At 41.3% G+C, this 25,999-nt stretch overlaps 1 protein-coding gene across 1 annotated transcript in view; it reads right to left on the bottom strand.

The window, feature by feature from the left end:
- Positions 1 to 479: 479 nt before the first annotated feature.
- The window catches only part of SUGP1 (SURP and G-patch domain containing 1), a 73,052-nt gene continuing 47,532 nt past the window's right edge, over positions 480 to 25,999 (bottom strand). Inside the window, exons 9-14 of the mRNA XM_073592458.1 lie at positions 20,303 to 20,409; positions 17,553 to 17,730; positions 11,536 to 11,642; positions 7,553 to 7,698; positions 5,289 to 5,418; positions 480 to 736 (exon numbers count right to left, since the gene is read on the bottom strand). Coding sequence (XP_073448559.1) covers positions 710 to 736; positions 5,289 to 5,418; positions 7,553 to 7,698; positions 11,536 to 11,642; positions 17,553 to 17,730; positions 20,303 to 20,409 — 695 coding nt within the window. The 3' untranslated portion in view covers positions 480 to 709. The remainder of the gene's footprint in view (positions 737 to 5,288; positions 5,419 to 7,552; positions 7,699 to 11,535; positions 11,643 to 17,552; positions 17,731 to 20,302; positions 20,410 to 25,999) is intronic.

The raw sequence follows: 25,999 nt of genomic DNA, 5'->3' as shown, positions 1-25,999 counted from the left end.
TATTTATTGTTGCAGCTTTCTGGTTTGCTCGTTGGACTATACATAAGCATCATTACACTGGAGGGATCATTTTGGTGTCCCCTCCTCCCACAAGCTACCTTCCCCTCTATTCCTGAGTGCCTGAAACCATTCTAGACCGACAGCACTATGCAACACAATAAAGCCTCTTTGACTCTATGAATAACCTCATACTCAAATTTCTGCTGTGTGGGAAATTATGAGATAATAAAGACAGATTTCTGGCAAAATTTCAAATTGTTTTAATGTACACACAACTAAAGATTATTTTTCACATTTGCCTGGGAATCATTGGTCTGTCATTATTTTGCCAAGCAGCCACAATCACAGAATATTCTTCCAAGCATGCTTTGTCCTTCGTAATTATGTAAAAACACTAATAAATGTAATTCCAATCTCTAAGTCAGATTTTCCTAAACTGGAAGATTTTCCATGCTAATTCACAGGACAGAAGAGGCCAATTATTCAGAGTTAAAAAGATGTTTATTAAATTCATGTTTTTCAAGGAAAGCATCAACAGTGTGAGGGTAAACTGGGATACAGCTGTGTAGTCATCCAGGGTTCAGTTCCTGCTGGAATAGATCAAGTATTCCTGTACACAGTTTGACATAGAGGTTCTAACAGTCCGCAAACAAGATGGACACAGTACACTTCAGATGTGGATGAGTTCAACATACGTTTCATGGGTCCATCAGTAGTAGGGACGTCTTGGGTTATTCTGAAAGTATGACAAACATAAGTAAACAAGGCCAATTTATGCACTGTATTAAGAAAACACTGAATCCAACGTTGTATTCTACCTTTTCATTACCCTGTTAAATTGTATATACCCAAATACAGTCCACAAATATGGCTGCTTTGATTACAGATCTATTTTAGTACACAGTTCCTCCATGATCATGGTCTGATCTAGTTGTTGGTGCCATATTTTGATTATTACCCAACCATGTTAAGATTAGAAATATCCAATAGTATACACATACACTACTATTTGATCGTACAATCTCAATTACCAAGAACTTTGCAGTACAGGGGACTACTAAAAAATCCAGACAAAGTTGTAGCCGATCAGGTAGGCCCTTGGCCTATAAAATTGCTGGTAAAGCTAGGAGATTGCAGAATAAGACTAAAACTTGAGTGGCAACAACTATTTCAATGTAATACTATGATCTTCATTTTGTGGGCTAAGTGATAAAAGCAAAGGAGATTTCATGGTGCTGCTTTCTGGTTATAAAAGATCACCATTAGCTTGTCTGGAAAAAAAAAAAAAAAAAAAAAAAATCACAATTTGCCAATATATAATTTTTCTTAATATTGTAGACATATATGTTAAAAATATATTTTACTCCACAAAAAAAAGCCATTTCATTACAATGAAAATTATTACATTATTTAAAATGTATTGCATTTGTTGGCATTTAAAGCTCAACTTCCGGCAGATTTAAAATACACAAATTAATGCAGTTCTGAATTCAAGTAGTTGTAAACCTCAGACATGAATATAAAGCATATCCCTTTATAGTGTGTACTTGTCTCTATCCAGAGCACGGAGTGTAATTTCCGTATTTCACTTTGTTCTTCAGCTATTGGCGTAAATCACTTTTGACAAGTTTTCCTGACACCAAGAGAAAAAAGCTGACGGGAGGGAATTCCAGCTAATTGACAGCCCCAGCTCTGTTCCTGTTTGCTGCGTGAGGGGGGGTGTGTTCATTCCCTCCAATCAGCTCTCAGATCTCTCCTCACTGAGCTCTGCAGAGTTTAAACTTCAGCTCTCCGCCTCCTGTTGTCTGATAGCTCAGACAAGCTTTATAAATTCTGGACTTTGAAAGGATGTAGAGAAAAGACTGCAGATAAACAGGTACAACGTATGTAGGAGGATTTGTTTCATCCCTGCGTATCATTTGAGGCCAGTAACTTCACTAGGTATATGTAAGGGTTTACAACCATTTTCATTAAAACATTAGTAAATGTATTTAACATATGCAGTGCAAGTATCTGAATTTGATTTGGTATTAACTTCCAGCAGTCCCTAACTAGCACAAGGAGACAATTAGTTTTGCTGCAGTGCTTATGTACTAACAAGAAACATGCCGACAGGAGGAGAGAGAAGAGTGACGAGGATAAGTTCATGACTACGCTTCTTCTTCTTTCATGTCATAGGTTGGGAAAGGGATAGGAAATGTAAGTGTTATGCCAGGTGGCAGACCAAATTTGGTGGACTATAAATACCCTATCACTATTACCCTCTAATTGGGATAAAGGGACAAAAAAATGTAACTGTTCCCTGTGTTACTTTCCCTGGTCCTGCATAAAGCTTTTAACACACTAGCTTAGCCAAACCCAATTCCATACCTTTCACAAATTGAATTTTGGGCCGACATTCCTGGGCCTTTTATTTACTTTATATTCAAACCCCACAGCAACTGTAATGCCCCGTGCACACGATCAGACATTCCGACAACAAAATACATGGATTTTTTTCTGACGGATGTTGGCTCAAACTTGTCTTGCATACACACGGTCACACAAAGTTGTCGGAATTTCCAAACGTCAAGAACGCGGTGACGTACAACACGTACGACGATCCGAGAAAAATGAAGTTCAATAGCCAGTGCGGCTCTTCTGCTCTATTCCCAGCATGTGTGGCACTTTGTACGTCGGAACTGTGTACACAAGATCGGAATTTGTGTGAACGGATTTTGTTGTCGGAAAATTTGAGAACCAGATCTCAAATTTTGTGCGACGGAAATGCCAATGGAAACTGTCCAATGGAGCCTACACACGGTCGGAATTTCTGACAAGCTCCGATCGCACATTTTACGTCAGAAAGTTCGGCCGTGTGTACGCGGCATTAAAGTGAATGGCCATAAATCTGAATCAATAAAAATAAAAGACAAGTACTCTACAGGGATGCCCATTATCTCCTCTTTTATTTATCATTGCCGTAGAGACATTAGCTATAATGATTTAAGCCTTGACATACCGGGGGTCATAAACAAATGATACACACCCCAATTATGCCTTTTTGCGGACGATTTGTTAATGTTTATCTTGTCTCCAATTACAACACATTTGTTTAAAATATTGGCTGACTTTGGAATTATTTTAGGGCTGAAAATCAATCCAGATAAATCTGAAGTACTTAAAGTGGTTGTAAAACCTACTCATGAAATTTGAACGAAGCATATATTTGTAGTGTTTACTTGTCTCTCTCCAAAGCTTGAAGTGCCGTTTCTCTCTGGTGCTCCGTTCATCTGTAATAAGCACGAGTCACTTCTGACAAGTTCTCAGACACATGAGATAACATGAGCTAAATATCTGTGTCGGGGAGGGTGCTTAGAGGGAGATAAGCACTGAGCGTGTCTATTCATAATACAGCGCTGCATGTTCCTTCATTTCTCTGCCTGTGGAGGTCTGGAAGTCTCACAAGTTCCAAAATATTATAGGGGGAACAACTGATCCAACGAACACAAATTTATTCCACTACGTATAAACCTGACTGGATCAAACTTGAGGCGTACAGCCTCCCACACCCAAAAGACCTTATGTGATTACTGCCTAGAGCAGTATTACGTAGAGCAATAATATGTCCCTCTCCTGGGATTCTATCTGTAGATCATTTCTACTGCAGAGCCAAGCCGGTGACGTTACCCATAGGCTTACTATGGGGCATTCATTGTCAGCTGTCCCTCCTCTATAGTGAAAGCCAGCACTGGGAGGCAATCATGGGAGCAGAGCGCCCTCAGCATAGGTAAGTATAGATATCTTTTTTTTCACTGGAAAGTTAGATGAGGCTTAGAATGGAGGTGGGAGCAGGTTTAAGTATATTTAGGATTTGACTGGACTTCCACTTTAACCACTTCAGGTCCGCCCTGGTGCCTCGCTCCCAATGTGATTGCACACAGCGGGGGCCCAGCAGCTGGTACCGCAAACTCTATACCCACCGGTTGCTCAGTACACAAGCAGAACAGTGATCTGCCTATGTAAACAAGGCAGATCGCTGTTCTATCAGTAGGGAAGGCATGGATCCTGTGATCCTGCAAAGCAGGGACATGGATCCATGCCTTCCCTTAGTAAAAAGCACCTCCCCCAGTTCACAAAATTACTAGCTAGGCACACAGTTAACGCTTTGATCGCCCTTCAGGTTAACCCTTCCCAGCCAGTGTCATTAGTACAGTGACAGTGTATATTTTTTAGCACTGATCACTGTAATAATGTCACTGGTCCTCAAAAAGTGTAAGATAGTGTCCAAATTGTCCAACGCAATATCGTAGTCCCGCTATAAAAGTCACTAATCGCCGCCATTACTAGTAAAAAAAAAAATAAATAAAATATCAGTTTGTGGATGCTATAACTTTTGTGCAAACCAATCAATATACGCTTATTGGCATTTTTTTTTACCAAAAATATTTAGCAGAATACATATTGGCCTAAACTGATGAAGAAATTTAATTTTTTGTTTCAATTTTTTTTTTTATTGGCTGTTTTATAGCAGAAAGTAAAAAAAAATATATTTTTTTTTTCAAAATTGTCGGTCTTTTTGTTTATAGCTCCTAAATTTAAAAAAATGCAAAGGTGATCAAATGCCACCAATAGAAAGCTTTATTTGGTTTAAAAAAAAAAAAAAAAAAAAAAAAAACACGATATCAATTTTATTAGGATACCGTGTTGCATGACCGCGCAATTGTCAGTTAAAGTAACGCAGTGCCATATTGCAAAAAATGGCCTGGTCAAGAAGGGAGGTAAATCTTCCAGAGGTCAAGTGGTTAAAGGCCAAGTTTACCTTTATGAAAAAAATAATAAATGCACATATTTTTGCAGAATAAAAAAAATTTACATTTATTATTTTTCCTACAGAAACCTGCAGTCACAATCAGTGGATAAGGGGTGTAATGTCAAGCTCCTGCAAACACTGCCTACAGCTTTCTGCCCATACATCAGTATGGGCTCTCTTGTTAGAAAGCTGGAAGTGTCAATGAACTAGGAGGGACGCTCATCAGCGCCCTATTTAGTTCAATGAAAACTACAAGCCATGTGCTGCTGTGGCAGAAATGACATTTATTCACAGATCTTTGCCATTTACAAAATCTGACAGTGGCTGCAGCCAGAGAATACCCCATCCGCCCGCGGTCACAGTGAAAGGCGTGAGCGGGGCACAAGCTGAAACATGTGTCATGTCACATCCTAAAATACAGATGTCACATGTTTCAAAGGTGATCTTAGCCTTTAAAAACAGCAACTTTTTAAAGTCACCCTGTACATTGACTTACCAGTGGATTGGGTCGGAAACGGTAGGCAAGCATCATTCTTTTCCTAAAAGCTTCATATTCATCATCACTCTTTGATAATTCTGCTGGGCGATCTATGCCAAAACCAGCCCCATCAACTGCTGTAGATCCCCTGAAAACAAAGTGGAAACCACATGCTTAACAATACTTAAGCAGTGTAGAATATATCCAAACCTGTTATAAGAGTGACTCCTCTTCAAGTTGTAGTACTGTACAAGAGCCATTATGTCTTTAAAATATAAATCCAGGTTGACAGAATGACAGCAACTCCCTTCTTCCCCATAGCCTACAGCTGTGGAAGGGCTAAAAGAACTTGGTGGAAGAACTGCTTTAGATCTTTGACCATAGGCCACCTCAAGGAAACCAGGAAGAGGAACACAGTGGTCATGTGACTACAAGTGAAACAATTAAATAGACTTGAGGCTGTTTTTAGATCAACATTTTACAACTACTTTAAAACACAGTTATGCAAAAGACCCACAGTGACATAATAAGTTAATAAACTTAATAAAAGTTTATTAACCAAAAGCAATATTATCTGCTTTTCCTTTCCTCTTGTCAAAATGTGTATTGGGAAGCTATTGTATGTATCATTAATTTTGGCAGTGATGCCCCCTGGTGGATAAGCTCTATAAAAAAAAAAAAAAAAAAAAAGAAAACAAAAAACAAACACACAGACCCATAAACACACACACAACAAAAAAAGACAAATTGCAACAGGGATTTACTTTTCTTCATAATTCTGTATACATTGCTAATGATTTCTAACCATGCTAAATTTCCACTCTAAAACTATTAAACAAAAGAGAATAAATGTAAAAAAACAAAACAAAAAAAAAAAAAAGTATATAGGAAGCTGATCAATTGTTCACTTTGTGTGTTCATACAGCTGGGACGGTTTAAAAGGTACCTATTCTGTTCCAATACAAAGGCTGCATAACAAAATACAACTAGACTTTTGCCTTTTGCCATGAAAAGAATCGCAAGTCATGAAAGTCCTCTTGCAGGAAAAATTGAGAAGTACATATCTGCTAGTCATGCCCCACCTTATGCTAAATTGTGAGCATGTATTAAAATAAATTAAACCCCAGCTTCCAGCCTGTTTCTATAAGCCTCCATTATGTCAGTCAGCCCTCCAGGAAAGTGGAGGATCCAAAATCACTCAGCAGCGTTTTTATTTTGTGTGCAAGATTTCAGATCCTCAGTGATGCCAGAAGCAAAGTGATGCCGCTAGCACCTATGGGAAAGAGTGAGATGCTAGAGTACAAGGTAAGCAACCTTTACTAACTTTTGTCTAATAGGCTTATTTTTTTTTATATTATTACATCCTAGTAATATGAGGGATTGGCCAAGAAAAAACAGGGCAGTAAGGCCCACTTTAAGGAGGAAAAAAAACAGAAGACAGTTGCCTGTAGTCCTGAATCTGGTCCTTTGCTTCATTTTCACAGAATGTAGCAGACACCTGACTGGTTGTTATGGGAACAATACTATTGAGAATGATTTTTTTTTTTTTTTCCTTCAGTTTTTGTAAATCGTTCCCCTTGAAGGCCGAATGTCATCATGATAAATGGAAAGTGATCAAGCATTTTTAATAAAATGCTTGCAAAAATTCTTAAATTTTGGCATATTGAATAATGTCATGTACATATGTACATATTGGAGAACTGTGATGACCTGCTCAGGAGGCATCTTTTCTCTGGGTCAGATCCTTAATGACATTGTCCCTTCATTCCATTTACAGATACATTTTAAAACAAATCTTAAAATTAATCAGTGATTTTGCGGGGCAAAGCATCAGGTTCCTCTCTTGCAGCATATGCCTTCAGTTTACTCCACCACTGCTCCATTCAGTCACTACAAAAACTAAAGAAAAGCCCTGTGTAAGCTCCAAGTTCCTAGAGTTGCAGCATACACAAGGTTATAGACTCCCTTGTATGACAGCTCTGATTAGCTCAGCATAGTAACATGGAGTGAGTCATGTGCATCTCTACATGTGCAGTTCTGGCCATTTCCTTTAAGCTCTTTGTGCTGAACAGAGTGGTGGGGGAGAAAAGGAAAAGCCTGAGTAGAAAAAGCTCCCGTTTGCCTTAATGTGCATTGGAACCTACAAACCACTACTCCTTTGAGTTGCTTACTTATTGTTTGTAGGATTCTTGATACCTTATTGACTGCATTTTGTTAACCTGTTGTACTCCTGTATTGTTTTACACTATGAACACAAAATATTGAAAAAAAAAAAAAAATACTTGTTCACAGGATTCTTGATTCCTTGGCCTTCAGTACCCAAGCCTTCTCCTTCCTTCCATCCCATCTTCATAAGCATTTGGTAACCTATGTTCTCTACAGTAATTTTGAATTCCTTATATTCCGAATAGTCTGGCTCACGTCCCTCCTGCAGAAAAAAAAAGGGGGAGATACATTGCACCTCTATAGTTATTAAAAAGGTCCCTAAAATTCATGTACAGCTTATATATTTTATGGATTTATACACTGGACCATTCCCGATCTGTAACCTCAATAATTTTTTTAAGTAAATGGAGAAAAATAGCATATTTTATAAGGAAACGAAGACAAAAAAGAAGCTTTAGGAGGGCGATTCAATATTTTTTTAAGATTAAATGTTTTTAGAGATTGTCATAACACAACCCTAAACTAAACTAAATACTTGTTGCCTTTCTTTTAAGTTGAGCTGCTTTTTATCAAGGTTATTCACTAGATGCAGGAAGCGGTCTTGCCCCAGGAAACATGCTTAGGAAGATTAGGAACTGGCAATTCAACATACATTTACATACAGTTTATAGAGCTGTCCTGCATATTTGATATCTATCTGTCCTGCATATATGGTATCTACAAAGGAAGGAGTAACAGAGTAAAAGCTCTATATACTGTACTATGAAATTTTTTTTTTTCTACAAAAAAAAAAAAAAAAAAACCCCATGTACAGTTACCATTAAAGCAAAAAAAAAAAAACCCTTACCCCACGCCCTATGGCAGCAGCCGCAATCCACAGAACTTAGTTGCCATTCCTCTTCTTTCCAAAAGCAGCCTTCCCTTCTCCTGCACCCTCTGAAATGCCTGCTTTGTTTGTAACAAACTCACGTACCTACACAACCTCTTCATCACAAATTCCTTTAACCTACTTGGCACTACCAAAACCTGGGTTCATGAATCCAACACAGCTTCCCCGACTTCCCATGGTGACCTTCTCTGGACTCATTCCCCCAGACCCAGTAGACGGAAGGGAGGCGGAGTGGGAATCCTTCTAGCCAAACACAGCACCTATCCGGTATTTCACCCACCTCCCTCTCAGACACCCTCCTCTTTGAAGCACATTGTATTCATCAGTTTTCTACTGTTTCTCCAAGAACTGCCATGATCCACCAGTCCCTTGGACCTGTATCAAACTTCTTTGATGGCTTCTCTGCCTGGCTACTCTACTTTCTCTCTTCTGAAATCCCCACAATCATTCTCGGTGACTTCAACATCCCTGTTAATACTAATACTCCTGCGACCTCTAAATGTCTCAGTCTAATCTCCTCTTTTGACCTGAAGCAATGGATACAGGCTCCTACCCATTCTGATGGCAACACCCTTGACCTTGTATTCTATCTATGCACTCCAAGCAACCTCTCCAACAATCCCCATCCACCCTCTGATCACCACTTTATTAGTTTCGCTCTCTCCCTGTCTTCCACCTCCTCTCCCTCCAACCGCCTAACAGTTACTGGTAGAAACCTTAGCCACATCAACCCTTTCTTTCTCCTGACCACCTCTATGACAAAATCTCACCCCTGTCCTGCTTCAACCTAGCCACTACTGTCTACAACCGCTTACTGTCATCCTCCCTATACAAGCTCACCCCCCTGCCCTCAATACACACACACACACACACACACACACACACACACACACACACACACACACACACACACACACAGACACCACAATCAGGCCCCGACCCCTAGAACCTTGGCAAACAGAGGACACCAAAAGTCTCAAAAAAATGTAGCCACGCTCTTGAGCGCCTGTGGTGTAAAACGAAGTCTCAGAAAAACAAATATAAATCTGCCGTCCAAAAATACTATTCCTGCCTCTTCATGGTCAAGCAGGCCTATTTTATCACTCTCCTTAACACCTTCTCATGCAGTCCCCGTCAACTCTTCTCTACCTTCAAGTCTCTTCTTCGTCCTCCACTGCCTCCACCCACTAAATCATTACTGCCCAGGAGAAAAAATAAGATTGATACAATTTATGAGGAGATCTCCAATGCGCAGATACCTCCCACTTACCCTGTGTCCACAGGTACAATCATTACTTCCACCATTCAACGATGCTACTAAAGACAAGGGTGCTAAACTTTTTTCTAATGCCCACCTAACCACCTGCCTCCCGTTCCCTGGCAAATGTTAAGGTCATCCTCTGGCTCTATTCTACACTCTATAACTCACATCTTCAATTGTTCCTTCTCTGGCATCTTCTCCAACTCTCTAAAACATGCACTAGTCACCCGCATCCTTAGAAAGCCCTCACTGGACCCCACCAATCTTAATAACTTACGCCCCCATCTCCTTACTCCCTTTTCCCTCCAAACTCCTTGAATGTTTGGTCTACAACCGAGTGACCAACTGACTTAGAACAATCTTCTTGATAGTCTCCAGTCTGGATTTCGCCCACAACACTTCACAGAAACTGCTGCCCCTAAACTCACAAAAGATCTACTAATGGCTAAATCCAATGGACACTATTCTACTCCTAATCCTGGACCTCTCTGCTGTCTTTGACAAGGTGGACCACACCCTCCTCAAAAAAATGACCCCTTTGATCTTCGTGACTGTACTCTTCGCTGGTTCTCATACTACCTATCCCACTGCACCTTCAGTGCCACTTACAATTCTACTTCCTCTTCCTTTCTTTGTCGGGGTTCAAAACGGTTCTGTTCTTGGACCTCTCCTATTCTCAAGCTACACCTCCTCTCTGGGTCAGTTGATTGCCTCCCATGGTTTTCAATACCATTTCTATGCTGATGACACCCACATCCATCACTGTTACCAGTTAATTATCTTTTGTATCTCTTGACCTTCCCTCTTAGATTGTAAGTTCTAAAGAGCAGGGCCCTCCGATTCCTACTTTATTAAATTATATTGTAATTGTACTGTCTGCCTCTCACATAGATCTCAATGACTATCAGTAGGATTCAGGGATCAGCACACAGACACACTAGTAAGTTTTGTATTGGTTGTTACACCCCTCACACCTCTGACTTGTTTACCTTAATTCAGTTAATTTGTATAGTTAAGCCCCGTACACAGGGGGAGAATTTTGGGGTGACATCAGCCGGTTCAATAAAAACTGGCCAACATTCGGCACGTGTGTATGGCAGCCGGTTGGATAGAAGCCAGTCGTTTGGCAGACTTCTGTCAGACGAGCATGCTGGAAAACCAGCATCCGACCAGCTCCCAATCAGCGCTCTCAGCCAAAGACAGAGTGCTGATCAGAGTGTGCTGGCGGAGGGGGGGGGGGGTGTCCACCTGTCAGAACACAACAGCTCAGTGGGGGAGATTGCTGTACTGACGTAAAATTGTTAGTACAGCGGCTCCGACCGGAGCTGACACAGTGTGTACCAGGCTTTAGCAGTATTTTTACCAAGTAGTTTGTTTTGTAACCATAAACTGCAAATTAAAAATACCCCCCAAAAAAAAAAAAAAAACCCCAAAAAACTAACCCTACAACTCATCCACATACAAGCAGCCTGTTACTGATAAAAGCACTAGTCTAAAGCCTGGTACACACGAGAATATCGAAAGAATGATTGTCAGGTTTTTTTTTTTTGCATGCTAGTCTCCTATCAAAAACGAAGCAGTTACTAAACTTACAAAAATTCTCGTACGACAGAATACAACTTTGGAAGTGATGTAATGTGTTGTATTGTATGGTAAGGTTTCCAAGTATGCGTGGTCTTCTGATGTTTTTCAGACAAATACTATGCTGATTAAAAACAAAAATCATTCAATCTGGTATCGTACGAGAAAAAAAAAATTGTGTTTGTCCCTTTGTGTAATTTCCCATGAACTGTCGTGATTGGCTCTCGAAAGCTGTGTAACGATCGGATTATCGTCCTATCACTTTGTAAAGTGGTATTTTTCGTACGGTTATCTCATCGTGTAGTACTAGGCCTTACAGCTCTTTATATTCAGGATAAAATGACATTTTCTAGAGATGAACACATTACTTTTAGTGCTTTGAAGGTTTCCATGAATTTGTCCAGCTCATCCGGTGGCAAGAAATCTCCAATGAAATGTTTCCCTCGTCCCATTTCAGTCAGTTGTTCTGCCCATTCTGATAGAGGGGAAAGAAAAACATGTAAACATACAGTATGGGGGAATCCAAAAAAAGAGAGCACAAATCTGCATTATTAGTCTGATGATGATGCATTGCTTTATTGTAAAGAACTGTTCTACATTATTACTTTGTGTTAAAGTTTTTCTCTTCCTGGTCATCACCGGGAGTGGATTATTGGTATACAGCAAAGACAGCTGATTCGAGGAAAGGCACACACCCCTTCTCCTCATAGGCAAGCTGACTGCTAATCTATTTATAGCAACCTCCCCCAACAAAAAGGAAGAAACAGCTGCACTCCAAGATGATGAATGAGTCCTTTATTGATCCATCCAAGTGACACCACAGGAAAAACGACAATCAAGGCAGACATGTTTCACACAGTATCATGTGCTTAATCATCAGGAAATTATTAAGCACATGATACTGTGTGAAACATGTCTGCCTTGATACCCTGATTGTCGTTTTTCCTGTGGTGTCACTTGGATGGATCAATAAAGGACTTATTCATCATCTTGGAGTGCAGCTGTTTCTTCCTTTTTGCAGTTTGAATGGCAGGCGAGACGTGGCTAGCACCCTTGAGGAGTCCTTCAATTCACTTTACTTACCTATTTATCTGGATTCACCCACCTGAGCGGTGTTTGTTTCTTCCTATTAACCTCCCCTGACACACACTTCTATCTCCCATCTCAGAGAACGTGTGAGAAGTAAGCAGGCTGATAACAGAGCTACGGAGCAAGAGACAGCTATGGGACATAGTGCTTTGGAGAGAGATAAGAAAATACTACAGATATATGTGCCCAGGTCAAATTTCATGAATCGGGTTTACATCCACTTTAACTGTTCTATCCACAAAATGTCACCGTCGGGAACTGACCGACCATCATGGGCAACCTATAGTCTTTCCCCAATATGCTCTGTTAGAAACTGCCAAAACATTGTTAGGCTTGAATTCCTTCAAGAGTAGGAGGCCAAAGTATTGCCTTACATTTTTGTAAAGAGATCTACTTTAGGTGTACATCAGTGACTGCTCTATTATGCAAAGTAATTTTCAAAAATGAGAGCACAACAGGACAAAGCAATTCAATGAGTAAGTTGTTATTAATGCAAAATAAGTCCCATGTCATGCTTAAATGGGCTAAAATTTGGATTCAATGCTTTCTCTGCTCTCTGATGACAAAATGGTATGTGAAAGAACTGTCCTTGTTCAGAGGACAAGTATTTGTCCTGCCCTGCCTGGCACTGTATGTTTTCTCACTGCTGTTTAACAGAACAAGAGAAAGGAATGAACAGGCAGATACCCTTTGCTTAAAGAATATGTTAACCCAACATTTCATATTCCATGTGCCTGCTGTACCATGTACTTGTAGGAAAAAGTATCCCGTTATCTTTGTATTGCTTCCTTTGTGCAAAAAATTTAAGTGAAAATGTCCAAATTGGGCCCAATTAGCCATTTTCCCTCCCAGGTGTCATGTGACTCAGTAGTGTTACAAGGTCTCAGGTGTGAATGGGGAGCAGGTGTGTTAAATTTGGTGTTATCGCTCTCACTCTCATACTGGTCACTGGAGGTTCAACATGGCACCTCATAGCAAAGAACTCTCTAAGGATCTGAAAAAAGAATTACTTACTCTACTTGCTGTTCTACATAAAGATGACCTAGGCTATAAGAAGATTGCCAAGACCCTGAAACTGAGCTGCAGCACGGTGGCCAAGACAATACAGCAGTTTAACAGGACAGGTTCCACTCAGAACAAGCTTCACCGTGGTTGACCAATGAAGTTGAGTGCACGTGCTCAGCGTCATATCCAGAGGTTGTCTTTGGGAAATAGACATATGAGTGCTGCCAGCATTGCTGCAGAGGTTGAAGGAGTGGGGGGTCAGCCTGACATTGCTCAGACCATACGCCGCACACTGCATCAAATTGGTCTGCATGGCTGACGTCGCAGAAGCAAGCCTCTACTAAAGATGATGCACAAGAAAGCCTGCAAACAATTTGCTGACAAGCAGACTAAGGACATGGAACCACGTCCTGTGGTCCAATGAGACCAAGATAAACTTATTTGGTTCAGATGGTGTCAAGCGTGTGTGGCGGCAACCAGGTGAGAAGTACAAAGACAAGTGTGTCTTGCCTACAGTCAAGTATGGTGGTGGCAGTGTCATGGTCTGGGGCTGCATGAGTGCTGCCAGCACTGGGGAGCTACAGTTCATTGAGGGAACCATCAATGCCAACATGCACTGTGACATACTGAAGCAGAGCATGATCCCCTTCCTTTGGAAACTGAGCTGCAGGGCAGTATTCCAACATGATAACGACCCCAAACACACCTCCAAGATGACCCCAGCCTTGCTAAAGAAGCTGAGGGTAAAGGTGATGGACTGGACAGGCATGTCTCCAGACCTAAACCCTATTGAGCATCTGTGGGGCATCCTCAAACGGAAGGAATGCAAGGTCTCTAACATCCACCAGCTCCATGATGTCGTCATAGAGGAGTGGAAGAGGACTCGTTTTAGAGGCATTTTTCATCTGCTAGCGGGGTGCTTTTAACCCCCCTGCTAGCGGGGTGCTTTTAACCCCCCGCGCTAACGGACAAATAAAGGGTTAAAGGCTCCCGCAAAGCGCACACTGCCCTTTGATTTCAATGGGCAGGGGGGCTTTAGGAGCAGTGTATACACTGCTCCTAAAGCACCTCAAAGATGCTGCTTGCAGAACTTTTTTTTTTTTTTTTTTAACGTCCCACAAGTGCACCGCTCCAGTGTGAAAGCCCTCAGGCTTTTACACTGGAGTGACAGGAGAGACATTTACGGGCGCTATAATGCCGTAAAGCGCCTCAGTGTGAAAGTGGCCTTAGGGGTTTACTCACTTTTGGTGCCAGCGTTTTTGACATTAATGGCTGTGTGTTGAGTTATTTTGAGGGGATAGCAAATTTACACTGTTATACAAGCTGAACACTAACTACTTTACATTGCAGCAAAGTGTCATTTCCTCAATGTTGTCACATGAAAAGATATAATAAAACATTTGCAAAAATGTGAGGGGTGTACTTACTGTTGTGAGAGATTTTTCACAGAATATGAATAACACAAAAACTTTTCTTTCACTCATGGTTAGTGTTTGGCTGAAGCCATTTATTATCAATCAACTGTGTTTACTCTTTTATAATCATAATCACAACAGAAACTACCCAAATGTCCCTGATCAAAAGTTTACATACCCCAGTTGTTAATACCGTGTATTGCCCCCTTTAACATCAATGACAGCTTAAAGTCTTTTGTGGCATTTGTGGATGAGGCTCTTTATCTTCTCAGATGGTAAAGCTGCCCATTCCTCTTGGCAAAAAGCCTCCAGTTCCTGTAAATTCTTAGACTGTCTTGCATGAACTGCAAGTTTGAGATCTCCCCAGAGTGGCTCAATGATATTTATGTCAGGAGATTGAGATGGCCACTCCAGAACCTTCACTTTATTCTGCTGTAGCCAATGATAGGTCGACTTGGCCTTGCGTTTTGGATCATTGTCATGTTGGAATGTCCAAGTACGTCCCATGCACAGCTTCCTGGCTGATGAATGCAAATGTTCCTCCAGTATTTTTTGATAACATACTGCATTTATCTTGCCATCAATTTTGACCAAATTTCCTGTGCCTTTGTAGCCCACACATCCCTAAAACATCAGCGATCCACCTCCGTGTTTCACAGTAGGAATGGTGTACCTTTCATCATAGGCCTTGTTGACTCCTCTCCAAATGTAGCGTTTATGGTTGTGGCCAAAAAGCTAAATTTTGGTCTCATCACTCCAAATGATTTTGTGCCAGAAGGTTTGAGGCTTGTCTCTGTGCTGTTTGGCGTATTGTAAGCGGGATACTTTGTGGCATCTGCGTAGTAATGGCTTTCTTCTGGCGACTCGACCATGCAGCCCATCTTTAAGTGCATTCTTATTGTGCATCTTGAAATAGCCACACCACATGTTTTCAGAGAATCCTGTATTTCACCTGAAGTTATTTGTGGGTTTTTCTTTGCATCCAGAACAATTTTCCCAGCAGTTGTGGTTGAAATCCCAGTTGGTCTACCTGACCGAGGTTTGGTTTGCACAGAACCCCTCATTTTTCACTTCTTGATTAGAGTTTGAACACTGCTGATTGGCATTCTCAATTCCTTGGATAGGACTGCAATGGCATGCAATGCCAAGCAGCTGCTAACAAAGCAAACAGAATATTGGCATGCATTAAAAAGGGGATCAACTCCAGAGATAAAACGATAATTCTTCCGCTCTACAAGACTCTGGTCCGGCCGCACCTAGAGTATGTTGTCCAGTTCTGGGCGCCAGTCCTCAGGGAGGATATACTGGAAATGGAGCGAGTACAAAGAAGGGCAATTAAGCTAATAAAGGGTCTGGAGGATATTAGTTATGAGGAAAGGTTGCGAGCACTGAACTTATTCTCTCTGGAGAAGAGACGCTTGAGAGGGGATGTGATTTCAATTTATAAATATTGTACTGGTGACCCCACAGTAGGAATAAAACATTTTCACGGAAGGAAGTTTAACAAGACTCGTGGCCACTCATTAAAATTAGAAGAAAAAAGATTTAACCTTAAACTACATAGAGGGTTCTTTACTGTAAGAGCGGCAGGGATGTAGAATTTCCCCTTCCACAGGCGGTGGTCTCAGCGGGGAGCATTGATAGTTTCAAGAAACTATTAGATAAGCACCTGAACGACCGCAACTACAGGGATATGTAATACTGACATAATCACACACATAGGTTGGACTTGAGTCTTTTTTCAACCTCACCTATGGTGAGGTTGTGTGGATGAAAATGCCTTGTTGACCTCAAAAGGTCAGAGGAGAATGGGCAGACTGGTTCGAGATGATAGAAAGGGAACAGTAACTCAAATAACCACTCATTACAACCAAGGTATGCAGAAGATCATCTCTGAATGCAAAACACACTGAACCTTGAAGCAGATGGGCTACAGCAGCAGAAGACCACACCGGGTGCCACTCCTGTTTGCTAAGAACAGGCAACTGAAACTACAATTCGCACAGGCTCACCAAAATTGAATAGAAGATTTTAAAAACATTGCCTGGTCTGACAAGTCTCGATTTCAGCTGCGACATTCAGATGGTAGGGTCAGAATTTGGCATAAAAAAACCATGAAAGCATGGATCCCTCCTGCCTTGCATCAACGGCTCAGGCTGGTAGTGGTGGTGTGGGGGATATTTACTTGGCACACTTTTGGCCCCTTAGTACCAATTGAGCTTTGTTTAAATGCCACGGCCTACCTGAGTATTGTTGCTGATCATGTCCATCCCTTTATGACTACAGTGTACCCATCTTCCAGCAGGCTACAGAGTACTCATCTTCCAGCAGGATAATGCACCATGTCACAAAGTTAAAATCATCTCAAACTGGTTTCTTGAACACGACAATGAGATCACTGTATTTCAATGGCCTCCACAGTCACCAGATCTCAATCCAATAGAGCACCTTTGGGATGTGGTGGATCTGGAGATTCATATCATGGATGTGCAGCTGACAAATCTGCAGCAACTGCGTAATGCTATCATATCAATATGGACCAAAATCTCTGAAAAATGCTTCCAACACCTTGCTGAATCTATGCCATGAAGAATTAGGCAGTTCTGAAGGCAAAAGGGGGTCAAACTCGGTACTAGCAAGGTGTACCTAATGAAGTGGCGAGCGTGTGTGTAAATGTAAAATAAATAAGTTATATATATTATATTAAAAAAATACACACATACATATACACTATGTTTTGCTTTGCTTTTCAGTTTTATTTTAAACTGACTGGGTTGTTTTACAAAGTGAGGGCTCACATATTACTTTAAAAAACAAAGTATTAAAAAAATAAAAAGAAGTGCATCAAAATACCTGACAAAGTTATTGTTACTTACCCCTTGTTTTGTCCATTTCCATGCGTCTCAGCTGATGCTCCCAGGTTCCGAACTCATTGTCCACATCCTCATCACTATCATAATCATGTTGGTGCTGTTTCATAGCTTTCTCCCACATATACTGCATATCCTGCATGGCTTTCTTGTGTTTCATTATCATGTCATACATTTGCTGCATCTGAAAAGACCATGGGAGACAGATTAACCTATCACAAAAACAATGTATATACAGAATTCAAGTCTGCCAAGGTTAATAAACCAAACAAGCTGGAGAAAATGTTATTTGTCTGAATCCACTGACCTGAAAAGCCCTTATATATACACTATCAACCTAAAACAGATCTTCGTTTTGAGCCCAAGAGAATTTTAAACTAAAAGTACACATGGATGTTGCTGAAAATCAATAGCGCGTATCATACAATTTCCTAATGCAGACCTTATACAAACACCCCTAAGATTGACCCTCTTAATATTGACCATGGTGGCCATCCACCATGTGACTAACAGCTTGCCAATTGTAAAGCAGAATGCATTGCTGCAAACAGCTACACAAATGTACACTGCTTCTGCAGTACTTAGACCAAAGAGACTCCAGGTGTAAAAATGCCCAGGTTCAAGAGTTGTGATTTTAGGTGCTTTAGGTCCAGGATGTAGCAATCTTATCTACTCTTCCCGAGACATCAGGGACAGGTTTATGCAGAGACCCTGAAGTCACTCAAGGTGGGGAAAAAGCAACTAAATGAGGTAGAAAATGGTTTAGACACAAAGTATAAGGAGGCTGTAAAAGGAGAAAAGTTGTTGAAAAAGGCAAACCTGAGATGGCTTTACATACACAAAGAAGCTGCCCCAGGGAGAGAGCATGTAGGGGGAGGTGCCACCTTGGCTTTATGATGACCAGCAGAAACGTGTTCAGGTTTTGTATGTAAAAAAAAGGTGCATTTGTTATGCTAGCAAGTCTTCTGATATACGCTAAACTCTGGCAGAGGCCTAAAATAGGAAAGCTGTAAAGGACCACCTACCAGCATCTTCTTTTTAATTAAACTGAAAAAGATGTTATACTAGGCACTGTATTGCTAGTCTCACCCGGGACAAAGATCTTTAAACACCACTCACCATTTTTAAACACACCCCATTGGCTTATATGCTTATCTCCTTAGTACACTCACGACTCAAACGGCTGCCCTCATCAACTGTTCACAGCAATGTGGCTAGATGGGAGGAAGACTTGAAAGCCCATGAAGCGCTCTTAGACTGGCAGGCCATGTGGTCCTCTACTACTTCCTTGACAATTAACATTACTATCCTGGAATCGGCTGGTAAAGGGATGACCAGGTGGTACATGTCCCCTGTCAAATTAGCTCACATGTTCTCTGGACACACGGGACTTTGCTTTCGAGGATGCCAAACTACTGGAGATGTTCTCCATATCTGATGGACCTGCCCAATGCTGGGCTGCTTCTCGTCTAGGGTATTTTCACTACTACGTATGTTACTTGGTGTTCAGCTTACCAAAGACTCCTCCTGCATTATAACCCTCCAAACATCACTAAATGCCAATTTAAAATTGGTCCACTTTGATTTGCTAGCTTCTAAAATCTTGATAGCTAAAGCGTGGAAGATGCAATTTACCCGTTTCGCTGAAGTTGAATCTCGCCTTGATGGTATATTCAATAATGAACAACTGACTAGCATTCTCACTAAAAGTCACAACAAATTTCTCAAAATTTGGAGGCCATGGCTCACCTATTGACACCCAAAAATCCCCTTGGAGAGTTTGGCTGCTGCGTAAGAGACTTTCCTGTTGGCCAGACATCCCCTGCATCATACCCTTCTCTCATCTTCCCCTTTTCACCCACCTTCTCCCTTCCCCTTTTTTTTCCCCTTCTTTCTCCCTTTCCTCATTCATGTTGACCTCACAATTCAATATTTTCTCTCCACTTACCATACTGATTGTATGTAAGAACATTACTGTACTGCAGTTTGTATTTCACTTGATATAACTATTACTTTGTTGACTGCCTATTTGCTCAGTTTATGGGCATTTGTTTACTCTATATGTACCTCTTTTTTTTTTTTTTTTTTACAAAAATGAAGTTTAGAACCACTTTAAACTTCAACCTGCTCTATGTGACAGCAGAAGTATCGTTTGGCATGGCTAGCCATGGTGTCTTTACAGATACAAACAAAATTATCTGCTGGGTTGAGCAATACATGGAGGGAAAGAAACAAGTGGTAAGACATATTCCAAATGAGAGAGGCAAACGTTCTTTGCATCCAAGCTCCTACAAGGCATGCATATACACCAGGTTTTACTGGGTTAACACCCAGTGAACAAGATTTTTTTTTACTACAATATACTGTATGATGATGTGAATAAGAACTAATCATCTCTTTCTTATCTTTTCTAGCATTTCCTTGCAATATGAAAAAGGATATGTTGCTATGGTTTTTTCCCATTGTCACATGACATTTTCCACGTTTTCCAGTCATACTCCTATTAACAGAGTTGTCAATTTTTTGTACCCCGAGAAGGGTGGGGTTTATAAGGAATGTTTTTGTTGAAATACTAGCAGGGCAAAACGTTTTCACATTGTGAGACTTAAAAATATTGAGTGGTTGAGAGGTGCTGTCACATTTCATTTAATTTCATTTGTAGAAATGGAAAAAAAAAACCCACAAAAAAAAAACCAAACAGATATACTGTATACTAAAACAACAACGGTCTTATATTCATTCTCTTTACTCCTTACCTCCTGCTGCTCTTTCAGCTGTTTTTTCTGGGCGTCTGACAACTCTGTCACTCCCACAAGCCCCACTGGTTTTCCTTTATCATATCCCAAACCTTTCAAATCCTGTTCTGTAAACAAAAGATATAAAACAAATTGGAGATAGTATATCTGGTTCTAGCCTAATTTGTTCAAATAAAATCTAACTTCTGTCTGTGAAAATATTCTGACATACTCATGATATAGGTTTACAATGCAGCCTGAGGTTTACATAGATGCTACAAAACAAGCAAAGGCATAGAGATACATTCTTTAACCTCTTGAAGACCAGGCCTTTTTCTGACACTTGTTGCTTACATGTTACTGGTACTGTTTTTTTAGAGCCCACGGTCAGCTTTCTTGTGATGACAACCAATACAGTTCAGCAGCCACTCGATTGTTATCACAAGCAGCGGGAGGGGATGTCGTTCCACCCCCCTGCCTTCTGCTGCTCTGCCCGGGCTCTCCCGTCACACTGGGAGGCCCAAGCGACTAGCCGGCACATCCGCCTTCTGGCTGGAGACCCGAACAAAGCCTAAATCGGCTTTGATCGGGTCTCGCATCTAGAAACCCAAAAGCGCCGTCACAACTCACTTCGGGTTTACTAAAGCCTTAAAGACGCCAGAATTAAAAAGATGTCCGTATTCAAAACTGTTAAACTTGGCGCTTTTTTTTTTTTTTTTTTAAGTGCAAAGGAGGCACTTAATGACATGTGACTTTTGCTTTCACAAGGGATGTTTACATTCCTTGTGACAGCAATAAAAGTGATCAAAAAAAAAAATATATAAAATTTCAAGGGACTGTGTAAAAAAATAAAAATAAAAAAAATTGAAAGCCCCCCATCCCTCCGTGCAGAAATGAACGGTGAATACAGTGTGACAAAAAAAATATATTGCAACGACCCCCATTTTATTCTCTAGGATCTCTGCATATATATATATATATATATATATATATATATATATATATATATATATATATATATATATATATATATATATATATATATATATATATATACACATACACACACATATACACATATACACACACACACACACAGTGGGGACGGAAAGTATTCAGACCCCCTTAAATTTTTCACTCTTTGTTATATTGCAGCCATTTGCTAAAATCATTTAAGTTCATTTTTTTCCTCATTAATGTACACACAGCACCCCATATTGACAGAAAAACACAGAATTGTTGACATTTTTGCAGATTTATTAAAAAAGAAAAGCTGAAATATCACATGGTCCTAAGTATTCAGACCCTTTGCTGTGACACTCATATATTTAACTCAGATGCTGTCCATTTCTTCTGATCATCCTTGAGATGGTTCTACACCTTCATTTGAGTCCAGCTGTGTTTGATTATACTGATCGGACTTGATTAGGAAAGCCACACACCTGTCTATATAAGACCTTACAGCTCACAGTGCATGTCAGAGCAAATGAGAATCATGAGGTCAATGGAACTGCCTGAAGAGCCCAGAGACAGAATTGTGGCAAGGCACAGATCTGGCCAAGGTAACAAAAAAATTTCTGCTGCACTTAAGGTTCCTAAGAGCACAGTGGCCTCCATAATCCTTAATTGGAAGACGTTTGGAACAACTAGAACCCTTCCTAGAGCTGGCCGCCTGGCCAAACTGAGCTATCGGGGGAGAAGAGCCTTGGTGAGAGAGGTAAAGAAGAACCCAAAGATCACTGTGGCCGAGCTCCAGAGATGCAGTCAGGAGACGGGAGAAAGTTGTAGAAAGTCAACCATCACTGCGGCCCTCCACCAGTCGGGGCTTTATGGCAGAGTGGTCCAACGGAAGCCTCTCCTCAGTGCAAGACACATGAAAGCCCGCATGAAGTTTGCTAAAAAAACACCTGAAGGACTCCAAGATGGTGAGAAATAAGATTCTTTTGTCTGATGAGACCAAGATAGAACTTTTTGGCCTTAATTCTAAGTGGTATGTGTGGAGAAAACCAGGCACTGCTCATCGCCTGTCCAATACAGTCCCAACAGTAAAGCACGGTGGTGGCAGCATCATGCTGTGGGGGGGTTTTCAGCTGCAGGGACAGGATGACTGGTTGCAAAGATGAAGGGAAAGATGAATGCAGCCAAGTACAGGGATATCCTAGACGAAAACCTTCTCCAGAGTGCTCAGGACCTCAGACTACGCCGAAGGTTTACCTTCCAACAAGACAATGACCCTAAGCACACAGATCAAAAGGGTGCTTCTACTTAATACTGAGCAAAGGGTCTGAATACTTAGGACCATGTGATATTTCAGTTTTTCTTTTTCAATAAATCTACAAAAATGTCAACAATTCTGTGTTTTTCTGTCACTATGGGGTGCTGTGTGTACATTAATGAGGAAAAAATGAACTTAAAATGATTTTAGCAAATGGCTGCAACATAACAAAGAGTGAAAAATTTAAGGGGGTCTGAATACTTTCCGTCCCCACTGTATGTATGTATGTATGTATGTATGTATGTATGTATGTATATATGCTTTTGGGTTTCTAGATGAGAGACCCGATCAAAGCCGATTTAGGCTTTGTTTGGGTCTCCAGCCAGACGGCGGATGTGCCGTCTAGTCGATCGGGCCTCCCAGTGTGACGGGAGAGCCCGGGCAGAGCAGCGGAAGGCAGGGGGGTGGAACGACATCCCCTCCCGCTGCTTGTGATAACAATCGAGTGGCTGCTGAACTGTATTGGTTGTCATCACAAGAAAGCTGACCGTGGGCTCTAAAACAAAACAGTACCAGAGTGATGCCTGCGGCCGCAGGCATCACCCCAGTACAACTACTTGAAGCAGAATGACGTACAGGTAAGCGATTTTGCGGCAAGTGGTTAACCACTTCAATACTGGGCACCCCCTTCCCGTCCAGGCCAATTTTCAGCTTTCAGCGCTGTCACACTTTGAATGACAGATGCGTGGTCATGCAATGCTGTACCCAAAGTTTGTACCATTTTTTTGAGATAGATAGAGCTTTCTTTTGGTTGTATATAATCAACGCTGGGGTTTTTTTTTTTTTGCTAGACTAATGATAAAAAAAAAACTGAAAATTTTGAAGAAAAAAATAGTTTGTTTACGTTATAACATTTTGTAAATAAGTAGGTTTTCTCCTTCACTGATCTGCACAGATGAGGCTGCACTGACAGGCATTAATTAGGAGGCACTAAATGCAGCACTGATGAGCACTAATAGGCAGCACTGACAGGCATCACTGATGGGGCTGCAATGATTATCAGTGCAGATGCCCCCTGTCAGGAGAGCTGCTCATCAGCTCTCCTCTACTCACACGCTGTCAGCAGAAATAGAGAAATGCTGATAACCAGCACTTCCTAGTTAAGCTGTGATCAGCTGTGATTGGACACAGCTGTTCACATGGTAAAGAGCCTACGTCATAGGCTCTTTACCGTGATCGGAGATGCAGTGTGTTGGAGCAACACACCGCACCACAGATCACCGTGCTGCACTCCTCGTTTTGCAGGAGGTCACATCATGCCCAGTCAGAATGGGAGAGCCACCGCCCAGCCATCATTTTGCTATAGGGCGGGATGTGGTTTATAAAGCTATACATTGATCAGCTATCAGCCTTCTGTAATTAGGGTGCATATCTAGGTTTCTATCCATAGGACACTTTTATTTATTGTTTTTGTTTTGTTTTGGGGGTTATTAGAACTCTTACAGTGCCTCAGTTTGTAGCAAGCAGTATCAGGGTATGATCATAAAACACAGAGGCATGGGACCTGTGTCCCTCAAATTCCAAGAAAATAATTTTACAGCGAGTACAAAAATACCATTTTCTTTCTCGTCCATTGAAGGACACAGGAAGTCAAACTGTTGGGATACCCAAAAGCAGTCCAAATGAGGTGTGGGAGATAGCAAAACTTGCTAACTAGCTTAACAAAAAAAACAGAGCTGGAGACTGCCTGCAGCCAAAAGCTGCCTGAAGGATTAGCATTCAAATCTGAAAACGGATGAGGAGAGCCTTCTACCTGATACGATAAACCTGCCAATGCGACCAGAGGGAGACAGACTTGATGCCCAAGGCCAAGAAAAAGATTGGCTACCAATGACTCAATACAAAAGGGGAGCACCAAACCAAGACCAAGTTAGAAGCTGAACAACCTGAACCCACCAAAAGCTGGAGCAAAAACAACATTTCCATTAAGGGTAGATAAAAAATAAACATGAAGATGAAAACTGTCCCCAGTAGAAATAGTTACCATACAAAGACCTGGGAAAAGTCCTCATATTGGCAACACAAGCAATTTTGTATAGGAAGGCAATAACTAAGCCTCTGCTAACCCAGGCCCCATAAGGGTCAGGGAAGGAGAACGCCAAAGCTTGAGAGATTGTTAAAATAAGCACAGTTACCTCACAAAGGTGAAGCTCATCAGGACAAAGCCTGCAGAAGACTAGAAACCACCACCTGTGAAGGGTGTGAAAATGCCTCCTAAGTCCAGCTGGGAAGCCAGTCATTGATACCACAAAGTCAGCATGACCGAAGGGACAAGGTGCATAGAACACTCACAACAAGAGTAGGCAGGACATGTAGGTTACAACCTAACCATAAATCTAGTTAGATGGGTTACAACCCTAATAGAGCCGAGGACAAAAAAGGTAGAAAAACTCACCGGTAGGCAAGAAACACCTCTGGGCAAGCTCCAAAAGAAATCCCGCTGAATAATAATCCTGCCTAATATTAACCTCTAGAGTCACAGGACTAAGAAAATTCCAGACTCCCCAGTTTAAATCAAGCAGCAGCATCCAAGGAACAAGGGACAGGAGACTTATTGGGACACTGAAGAATATTAAAGTGGTTGTAAACTCAAATGGCTAAATATGATCTAGCCTCCATGTGCTTGTTTATTAAGCACTGTGGTTTGGGTTGGTTTGTTTTAATCCTAAATACGTTTTTTTTTCGTTGTGCTCATTTGTGGCCATGTCCTCTCTCTGCTTGGTATCCTGATCCAAGAGAGCCAAGTGGGAGGGGCCGAGATTACCCTTCGGTTTTAGGTAAACACTATAGTCAGTGAAAGAAGGCTGGAGGGGAGGGGCTGTGGGGTGAGGAGAGTATAGGGGAGGGGCCATGTGATCCTACGGAGCTGACGGAGACAGGAGGGGGGAGCTGCAGAGACACACAGGACAGAAGCTAGAGGACGGAGGTACGTATCCCGACCGTGATCTTACTGCTCAGCAGCCATGATAATCGTGGTCAGCTCACAGAGGGAAAGTCAGGACCAGGTAGAATCAACAAGGTACTGTAAGAGATACAAAGGGGCAATTAACTAGGCAAAAGCACTATGCTATAGCTTGTGCCTTAAAGGGACAGGAGCATGATTTTTTTTTAGGGGGGGGGGGGGTAACAACCAATTTAACTTGAGTAAAGACAGAACAGGTAAAAGGTGCCATAAAGGCCTTCATCACAAATCTGCCGATCAGTGATGGAAGAGGGGCTTAACCCCAAATGGACAGGTCCCATGGTGTTCTTAAGGTCTTTTTGAATCCCAATCCGGACACTACTCGCAAGGAGTTCACACGTTCCCCCTGTGCACGTGTGGATTTCCTCTGGGCACTGTGGTTTCCTCCCTCATTCCAAAGACATGCAAGGTAGGTTAAATTGGTCCTAGTAGGTGTATGTATGCATGTGAAATAGGGACCTTAGATTGTAAACTCTTCAAG

Source organism: Aquarana catesbeiana, linkage group LG01, assembly GCF_042186555.1.
Source record: "Aquarana catesbeiana isolate 2022-GZ linkage group LG01, ASM4218655v1, whole genome shotgun sequence".
In the NCBI taxonomy this organism is placed as follows: Eukaryota; Metazoa; Chordata; class Amphibia; order Anura; family Ranidae; genus Aquarana; species Aquarana catesbeiana.
This window is presented reverse-complemented; position numbering and strand designations above follow the sequence as displayed.